This window comes from Spermophilus citellus, assembly GCF_964194105.1.
Source record: "Spermophilus citellus genome assembly, chromosome: 17".
In the NCBI taxonomy this organism is placed as follows: Eukaryota; Metazoa; Chordata; class Mammalia; order Rodentia; family Sciuridae; genus Spermophilus; species Spermophilus citellus.
In genome coordinates, this window is record NC_138199.1 from 52,405,884 (window position 1) to 52,416,211 (window position 10,328).

A 10,328-nucleotide genomic window follows, 5' to 3' on the forward strand; every position below is an offset into this window, starting at 1 on the left:
TGTGGTGCTGAGGTTCAAACCCAGTGTCTCGTGCATGTTAGGTGTGCACTCTACCACTGAGCCACCACTCCAGCCCCCAGAATCTCTTTTTTTTTTTTTTTAAAGAGAGAGTGAGAGAGGAGAGAGAGGAGAGAGAGAGGAAAGAGAGAGGAGAGAGAGAGAGAGAGAGAGAGAGAGAGAGAGAGAGAGAGAGAGAATTTTTAATATTTATTTTTTAGTTGGCGGACACATCTTTGTTGGTATGTGGTGCTGAGGATCGAACCCGGGCCGCATGCATGCGAGGCGAGCAGGCTACAGCTTGAGCCTCATCCCCAGCCCCCCCAGAATCTCTTAATAGTAATTTCATCATCAGCATGTGATGATTTGCTTCATGTCTCTCTTCCTTGCTGGTGTCAGGAGGGCTGCACTTGGGCTTTCACTACTCTCTCCAGTGCCTAGTACAGCTCCTGTCACTTGTCATGAACTTAATGCATGTTGTTGGAATAAATTGATGGGGTTGTCAGATAAAATAGAGAACATTAACTTAAATTTGAATTTCAGATAATTGAATATTTTTAGTTTAAACTATGTCCCAGATATTATATAACATAAATATTATGTAATATGAATCTGGCAACTCTTAGGAGTACAGAAAGCATTTATCCAAGCAAAAATTTAAAGATGGGTTTATATTTTAAAATACTGCACCTTGTGTTGGGTTTGTAGCACAGTGGTAGAGTACTTGTATAGCATGCATGAGGCACTGAGTTTGATCCTCAGCACCACATAAAAATAAATAAATAAAATAAAGGTATTGTGCCCATCCACAACAAAAAATATTAAAAAATAAATAAAATACTGAACCTTTCGTATTGTCAAAATGTTTTCATTCACTAAATATTTATGAAGTCCTGTGTGTGTTAGGAACTGGTAATATGAAAAACTAGCCCAAAACTTTAATGGACTCACATAATTCAGAGGTTTTTTTTTTTTGTTTTTTTTTTTTTATGTTTTGTACTAGGGATTGAACTCAGGGGCACTCGACCACTGAGCCACATCCCCAGCCCTATTTTCTTTTTATTTAGACACAGGGTCGCACCAAGTTGCTTAATGTCTAGTTTTTGCTGAGGCTGGCTTTGAACTCCTGATCCTCCTGTCTCAGCCTCCCTAGCCACTGGAATTACAGGCTATGCCACCAAGCCCACCAAAATTTTGTTTTTAAGTATTATGCACAAACTGCCGATCTCAATGTTAATTAAATACACAGCTATGCTTTTTTTTTCTTTAATATTTATTTATTTTTTTAGGTGTAGATGGACACAACACAATGCCTTTATTTTTATGTGGTGCTGAGGATTGAACCCAGGTCCCGCCAGTGTGAGGGGAGTGTTCTACTACTGAGCCACAATCCCAGCCCTATGCTTTGTTTTCTAATGGAAAAAAAAATTTTTTTTCTTTTGTGATACTGGGCACGGAACACAGGGCTTGGCACATGTTAAGCAAGTGCTTTACCACTAAACAATACCCTCATCCTGTTTTCTTATTTTGAGACAGGGGCTGACTAAATTGCTTAGGTTGGCCCTGGGCTTATGGTTCTCCTGCCTCAGCCCCCCAATTAAATGGGATTACAGACATGCTCCACAAAGCTGTCTCATGAAACTGTTTATAAAATCAATAATAATTTCTATACTAAGTTTAGCTGAGATAATTTAAACTTACAAAACTTATAAATACTGCAAACCAAATGTTGTTTACAGAATAGAATGAGAAGTTATTTCTCATTGCAAAATGCAGATAAAAGAACATCAATAAAAAAATTGTATTGCAGTGGCACACATCCCAGCTACTCTGGAAACTGAGGCAGGAGGATTGTAAATTTGAGACCAACCTCAGTAATAATATTGAGACTCTGTTTCAAAATAAAACGTTTAGGGCTGGGGTTATGGCTCAGTGATAGAGTGCTTGCCTTGAAGGTGTGAAGCACTGGGTTCCATTGTCAGCACCACATATAAATAAATTATTAAAATATGGGGCTGGGGATGTGGCTCAAGCGGTAGCGCGCTCGCCTGGCATGCGTGCGGCCCGGGTTGGATCCTCAGCATCACATACCAACAAAGATGTTGTGTCCGCCGAGAACTAAAAAATAAATATTAAAAATTCTCTCTCTCTCTCTCTCTCTCTCTCTCTCTCTCTCTCTCTCTCCTCTCTCTCACTCTCTCTTAAAAAAAAAAATTATTAAAATAAAGGTCCATCAGGGCTGGGGATATGGCTCAAGCGGTAGTGCACTCACCTGGCATGCGTGCGGCCTGGTTCGAGCCTCAGCACCACATACAAACAAAGATGTTGTGTCCGCCGAGAACTAAAAAAAAAAAAAAAAACTCTCTAAAATAAAGGTCCATCAACAACCAAAAAAATATTAAAAAAAAAATTGGGTGTGGTGGTGCACACCTATAATCCCAGTAGTTCAGGACACTGAGACACAAGGATCACAAGTTCAAAGCCAGCTTCACCAACTCAATGAGACCCTCCTGGGTATAATCCCCAGTTCAGAATTTTTTATAAGGAAAAATAAGAATAAGAAATAAGGGGGCTGGGGATGTGGCTTAAGCGGTAGCGCGCTCGCCTGGCATGCGTGCGGCCCGGGTTCTATCCTCAGCACCACATACAAACAAAGATGTTGTGTCCGCTAAAAACTAAATATTAAAAAATTAAATATTAAAAAATTCTCTCTCTCTCTCTCTCTCTCTCTCTCTCTCTCTCTCTCTCTCCTCTCTCACTCTCTCTCTAAAAAAAAAGAAAGAAAGAAAGAAAGAAAGAAAGAAAGAAATAAGGGGGCTGGGGATGTGGCTCAAGCAGTAGAGTGCTCGCCTGGCATGCGTGCAGCCCGGGTTCAATCCTCAGCACCACATGTTGTGTCCGCCGAAAACTAAAATATAAATATTTAAAAAAAGAAAAAAAGAAAGAAAAGATGGAAGAAAAGAAAAAAAGAGGACAGCAGCGGTAGCGACGGCCGTTGAGGAGTGAGGGTTCCAAGTTTCATACCGCTTTGGGCGGTATTGGGCTTGGAGGGTCGCGATGTCAGAGAAAAAACAGCCGGTAGACTTGGGTCTCCTAGAGGAGGACGACGAGTTCGAGGAGTTCCCCGCGGAAGACTGGGCTGGTTTAGATGAAGATGAGGATGCACATGTCTGGGAGGATAATTGGGATGATGACAACGTAGAGGATGACTTCTCCAATCAGTTACGAGCTGAACTAGAGAAACATGGTTATAAGATGGAGACTTCATAGCATCCAAAAGAAGTGCTGAAGTACCCTACACTTGAACTGTATACTAAATTCTGGAACAGAGAACCAAGGACGAAATACTTTAAGAAAACGTTTATTTCATTATCTGCTTGAATTTATTTTTGTTTTTGTAACACAAAAATAAATGTTTTGATCTTAAAAAAAAAAAAAAAAAAGAAAAAAAAGAAAAAAAGACAGAAGCTTCCCAGCAACTGAGGAGGCTGAGGTGGGAGGTTTGCAAGTTCAAGGCTAGCCTCAGCTACTTAGCAAGGCCCTAAATAACTTAGTGAGACCTTGTCTCTAAATTTAAAAAAAATAAATAAATAAAAATTTAAAAAAAGATCTAGGGATGTATCTCAGTGATAAAGCACCCCTGGGTTCAAAAAAAGTACAAAAAAAGAAAATTAAAAAGAACAATCTTCTTATGTGGCAAAATGGGTAATGGATAAATTGTAAACAACTAAGCTTTGAGAGAGGCTCCAGAGGACTCTTGAAATCTCAAATATAAACTAACTTTTTTGGAGGTGGGGGATGTTAAAAATATAAAATACATCTAGACATGGTGATATACACTTGTAATCCGATAAAGTTTGACTGGCAATTTATTAAGATTCTGTGTCAGGATTAAGAGCGCTGGGGCTATCCCCTCAGTGGTAAAGTTCCCACTACCACAAAAATAAAAACAATCAAACCATTGGTGAGGACCTTTATATCCAGGCTCTCCTGCAGTGAATAAGTAGTTATCATATGTGAGTTGGAGTACCTCATTCTTAATTTTATCCTTCTTTTCCCATTCTTTTTCGCTCTCTCTCTCTCCCTCCCTCCCTCCCTCCCTCCCTCCCTCCCTCGTGTGTGTGTGTGTGTGTGTGTGTGTGTGTGTGTGTGTGTGTGTGTGCGCGCGCGCGCGCTGGGTTTTGAACCCAGGGCCTTGAGCTTGGGAGACAAGTACTTTACCAACTGAGGTATACCTCCACGCCCATTCTTTTTATTTGTTAGCATTTATTTTTGTCAGGGGCTAGAAGGAAATTCTCCTTCAAAGAATAGCCTGACATTTACAAGAAACAGCCCCCTGGAAGACATCCTGCCTGGGAGACATCCTGCAGCTACCTATCTCCCTGGAACATCCTGCGGTTATCAGGATCATCAGACATCTTGCAGCTGGCAGTTTTACCAGCCACATCCAACAATTGCTGATTAGAGAGCTTCTCCATCCCCAGCATATAAATACCCCTGTGTGAACAATAAAAGTTTGCAGCTTGATCAGAACTCCTGTCTTGCTGTCATTCTTCCTGTCTCTTGTCCCTTCATTCCTCCCCACCTAGGTTCGCCGCCCACGTTGATGTGTCCTGCCGGTTGGGACATATTTTAATTCCACAGAAGATTAAAAAGTGGTCACAGGGGCCGGGGATGTGGCTCAAGCGGTAGCATGCTCGCCTGGCATGTGTGCGGCCCGGTTCGATCCTCAGCACCACATACCAACAAAGATGTTGTGTCCGCCGCCGATAACTCAAAAATAAATATTAAAATTCTCTCTCTCTCTCTATCTCTTAAAAAAAAAAAGACTATATTTACTTATCTAGACAATTGTCAGAAAAAATAATAAAATAGATTAAAAAAAAAAAAAAGTGGTCATGAGAATTGGAGCACTTGCCCAGGATGGTCAAGACCCTAGATTCACCCTCAGCATGGCAAAAAAGAAAAGAGATCATGAAAACTAATCTTCTAAATTTACAACCAAATGCTGGGCATGATAGTACATGCCAGTAATCCCAGAGATCAGAAGACCAAAGCTGGAGGCCAGTGGATCCCAAGTTCAAAGCCAGCCTCAGCAATTTAGCAAGAGTCTATTTCAAAAATAAGAAATAAAAAGGGGATGTTGTTCAGTGGTTAAGTGCCCTTGGATTCAGTTGCCAGTACCAATAACAACAAAAAAATTACAATCAAAATTTATGGACTCAAACATTATTTATTTATTTTTTCAAACATTTAGGTTTATTTTTTTTATACCAGAACATTTTATACAAGAACATTTTAGGCAGTGATTTGAAAACGGATTTTACCGGGGCTGGGGATGTGGCTCAAGCGGTAGCGCGCTCGCCTGGCATGCGTGCAGCCCAGGTTCGATCCTCAGCACCACATACAAACAAAGATGTTGTGTCCACCAAAAACTAAAAAATAAATATTAAAAATTCTCTCTCTCTCTCTCCCCCCTCTCACTCTCTCTTTAAAAAAATGGATTTTACCTTTATTCAGAATATTTTTCTGGTCTCTGGCTTACTGATTTTCTTTTTTGTTTTTATTGAAGGTTTATTTGGGGCTCATGGATCAGAGGTTTTAGTCTTTTTGTTCATAATCAGCTGACTGCATTGCTCTGGGCTTGAGGTGAGGCAGAACATCATGGCAGAGGGCATGGTAGAGGAGAATTGCTCAGTTTATGGCAGTTGGAATGGAGACACAGTGAATATAAAAATCTAATCACTCTTCCTGGTCCCATTAAAATGCCCCTCCTTTTAAAATTTTTTAATTAGTTTATTTTTGGTAGGTTTTATATTCTGCAAGATATGTGAATGTTAACACACAAGGGGGGAGAGGAAGAACAGAAGTTCAATAGATTAGACAAAGGGGAATGAAGGGAAGGGAGGGGGAATAGGGATAAGAAAGACAGTGGGATGAATCTAACATAACTTTCTTATGTACATATATGAATACACCCCTAGTGAATCTCAATATCCTGTACATCCACAAAGCTGGGATCCTAATTAGAATAAAACATACTCCATGTTTGTATAAATAATATATTTAAATATATAAGTGTATAAATAAACTCTACTGTCACATATAACTAAAAATAACAAATAAGTAAAAAATATAGTATATAAAAAAATTTGGTTTTTGGTAATCAAGATTGAACCTAGGGGCACTTGACCAGGAAGCTACAACCTTGTAAGTTCTTTGCTTAGCATCTGAAAGGCCATCTTAAGTGACAGCCTCCATGTTTAATAAAAAGTTTCGGTTTCCTGCCCAAGGGCCTTTTTGAGAAAGGTTCACCACACTCCCTCACACAAACCCAAACCTTCACTGCCCAGAGGCATTTCTGAGAAGGATCATCACTTCCACATCCCAACTCTACCCTTAAGCACCTGCATTAGGACCTGCCAGGCTGAGCCTGCCCTATTTTGCCTCTCTTCCTCTATGGAGAGATGTGCCTTTATTTGTCAGCTCTGACAAATGAACTCTCCTGTGTATCTCTTCTCTGCCTGGTTGCCTGGTCTCCATCTTTCATTTCTTGTCTTTTGTTTCGCATTTTCCTTTCACACCCTGGTCCTTTTTTTTTTTTTTTTTGGAAACAGTTTCCCTCTAAGTTGCTGAAGCTGGCACTGAATTTGCTATTCTCCTGCCTCAGCCTACCTCAGGGTTCCCTTCCCTCCTAGTTATTGGGATTGCCTGCACAATTGCCCCTAGCAGCCAAGCGCAATGGCACATGCCTGTAATCACAGCAGCTCAGGAGGTTGACACAGGTGAATCACGAGTTTAAAGCCAGCCTCAGCAAAAGCTAGGCTCTAAGCAATTCAGTAAGACCCTGTTTCTAAATAAAATACAAAATAGGGCAGTGTATGTTGCTCAGTGGTCAAGTACTCCTGAGTTCAATTCCTGGTGCCCCAAACAAAACAATAAAATAAATTATCCCTTGGGCTGGGGATGTGGCTCAAGCGGTAGCGCGCTCGCCTGGCATGCGTGCGGCCCGGGTTCGATCCTCAGCACCACATACCAACAAAGATGTTGTGTCCGCTGAGAACTAAAAAATAAATATTAAAAATTCTCTCTCTCTCTCTCTCTCTCTCTCTCTCTCTCTCTCTCTCCCCCCACTCTCTCTTTAAAAAAACAAAAAATTGTCCCTAATTTTCATTCAATCATTTATTTATTTATTTTAGTTGTAGCTGGACACAATACCTTTGTTCATTTTTATGTGGTGCCAAGATCGAACCCAGTGCCTCACGCATGCTCAGCAAGTGCTCTATCACTGAGCCTCAACCCCTGCTCTTTATTTATTTATTTATATTGCTGGGGATGGAACCCAGAGCCTCTAGCATGTTAGGCTCTACCACTGAACTATACTCCCAGCCCCGAAAAGCTTTCTCTCCCAATCACTTCTGAGCATTCAGTGCTCAGCGTCATTCTCTCTCTCTCTCTCTCTCTCTCTTTTCTCTTTATTTTTGTGTTGTCCACAAACCTTGATGTTATTTATTTATTTTTTTGTATGGGATGCTGAGAATCCAACCAGTGTCTCAACACATGCTAGGAAATTGCTCTACTACTGAGCTACAATCCCAGGCCCAATTCCATGACATTCTTATGACATTTATTACCTTATATCTTATAGTACAACATGCTGTCTATGTTCTACTTGAAAGCCTATTTAAATGGGTACCATTACAAGTAGAAGGGTTTTGAAATTTAATAAATTCAATATTTATTTATTTGGCAACAGGGATTGAACCCAAGGGCCCTTAACTACTGAGCCACATCCCAAGCCCTTTTTATTTATTTTTTGTCTTTTAGTTGTTGATAGACCTTTATTTTACTTATTTTTTTTTTTAAAGGATTTTTTTTTTTAAGAGAGAGTGAGAGAGGAGAGAGAGTGAGAGAGAGAGAGAGAGAGAGAGAATTTTTAATATTTATTTTTTAGTTCTCGGCGGACACAACATCTTTGTTGGTATGTGGTGCTGAGGATCGAACCTGGGCCGCACGCATGCCAGGCGAGCGCGCTACCGCTTGAGCCACATCCCCAGCCCCTATTTTACTTATTTATATGTGGTGCTGTTGTGCTGAGAATCGAACCCAGTGCCTCATACATGCCAGGCAATTGCCCTACTGCTGAGCCCGAGCCCCAGCCCTTTTTATTTTTATTTATTTATTTTTTTTTAAAGAGAGAGTGAGAGAGAGGGGGACAGAGAGAGAGAGTGAGAGAGAGGGGGACAGAGAGAGAGAGAGAATTTCAACATTTATTTATTCTTAGTTCTCGGCGGACACAACATCTTTGTTGGTATGTGGTGCTGAGGATCGAACCCGGGCCGCACGCACGCTAGGCGAGCGCGCTACTGCTTGAGCCACATCGCCAGCCCCCTTTTTATTTTTTGAGACACGATCTTGCTAGGTTGCTGAGACTGACTTCAAACTTGTGATCCTCCTGCCTCAGCCTCCCATGCTGCTGGGATTACATGCTGTGTGCCATCACACCCTGATTATTTATTTATTTGGTGATTGAACCCAGGGCCTCAGGTATAGTAGATGTGCGTTTACCACTGGGGCTATATCCCCGGATCCTCACATATAAATTTGTTGAAGGAAAGAATGAAGAAGCTTGGGTCATGTTACCTCTCTGTGTTTTTGTTTGCTCTGTGTCCCATGTCAGCGTTGCAAAGAAGGAAAAGGCTAATGCATGTTTGAGGTTTTGAAAACTTAGAGACCAGAATAAGGTATTTTCTTTTCTTGTTAATAGTTACAATATTTTGCGTGAGGTTAAAAGGCTAAATTATCCATAAGAGCCTTGGGACTATCTCAAAAACAGAGGAACTTTAAGGCTTTTAGATTTGAAGAGGGCAAAGAGGTAGTGCCTCATGATGGAAGAGCTTGTGCTTTAGTATCAGAGATACGTTTCATTCTTGGTTGCAGCACTCGCTGGACTACCTGTGTTACCCTCAGTTATTTAACTTCTCTGAATATGGAATTGCATTATCTATAAAGCAGTCATGAGGATATCACGTGCTGTAGGGTAGCTGTGAGTATTAGAGATAACTTAAGTAAAATGCTTGGCATGTAGCTTACACTATAAACATGGGAAGCAAGCCAGGTGCGGTAGTGATCGCCCCTAATCTAGTGAAGCAGGAGGCTTCAGGAGGCCAAGTTAGAAGGACGGAAAGTTCCAGGCTAAGTCTGGGGGGGCCACTCTGGAGGGTGAGGCAGAAGGGTAACTCATTCAAAGCCAGTCTCAGCAATTTAGCAAGATCCTCAGCATTTGGTGAAATACTATCTCAAAATAAAATGGCTTAGGGCTGGGGATGTGGCTCAAGCCATAGCGCGCTCGCCTGGCATGCATGCGGCCTGGGATGGATCCTCAGCACCACATACAAACAAAGATGTTGTGTCCGCCAAAAACTAAAAAATAAATATTAAAAAAAATTCTCTCTCTCTCTCTCTCTAAAAATAAAAATATTAAAAAAAAAAAAAAAAGGGTTAGCCAGGAGTGGTGGTGCACACTAGGAATCCCAGCTACTCCGGGAGGCTGAAGAAGGGGGAATCACAAGTTCAAAGCCCACTCTTCCACAGTAAAAATTAATGAGGGTGGGGCTGGGGATATACCTCAGTTGGTAGAGTGCGTGCCTTGAATGCACAAGGCCTTGGGTACAATCTCCAGCACCACAAGAAAAATTGAGAAAGAAAAATAATGAGGACTCAGAAGTGGATTAGTGGTAAAGCACCCCTGGGTGAAATTCCCAATATCACAAACAGAATAAATAAATAAATAGGAATAGGATGTTGCTCAGAGTAAAACCCCTCTGGGTTCAATTCCTGTTCCGCAAAACAAAACCAAGAAAACAACAACAAAAAATAATTAAAAATAAAAGTGTGTGTGTGTGTGGTGGGGGTCGTGGGTTGTGGCTCAGCGGTAGAGCGCTCTCCTTGCACTTGCGAGGCCCTGGGTTCGATGCTCAGCACCACATAAAAATAAACAAATAATGATAGTGTCCAACTAAAAAATAAATATTAAAAAAAGTGCGAAGCTTTTTAAATACTCAGGGACTCGAAACGTCACCACGTTCACCCTTTACCTTGTTAAAAACATTTTTATCATGGTAGCTAAAAGGCTTGCTTAAAAGTACCGTAAAATGCTTTTGCACCGGAACCTGGGGATATTGGCTCAATGAGTTACCAGTATGGTTCACGTTTATATATATATTTTTTTGCTAGCTGTTTCTGTAAAGCTTTCCTCAAATAAAAAGGTGGAAGCTTATCGCGAGAATCTGCGGGATGTTTTCTCGTTTAGGTTCCTGTTCTCGCGTTGT

General features: G+C 41.0%; 1 protein-coding gene across 1 annotated transcript; it reads left to right on the forward strand.

Annotated features, from left to right (window-relative positions):
* Nucleotides 1-2,971: 2,971 nt before the first annotated feature.
* Nucleotides 2,972-3,305, forward strand: LOC308636149 (26S proteasome complex subunit SEM1). Its single transcript, XM_081271309.1, has one exon. The coding sequence runs from the start codon at nucleotides 3,055-3,057 to the stop codon at nucleotides 3,265-3,267; it is 213 nt and encodes a 70-aa protein (XP_081127435.1). The 5' UTR covers nucleotides 2,972-3,054; the 3' UTR covers nucleotides 3,268-3,305.
* The last annotated feature ends 7,023 nt before the right edge of the window (nucleotides 3,306-10,328 follow it).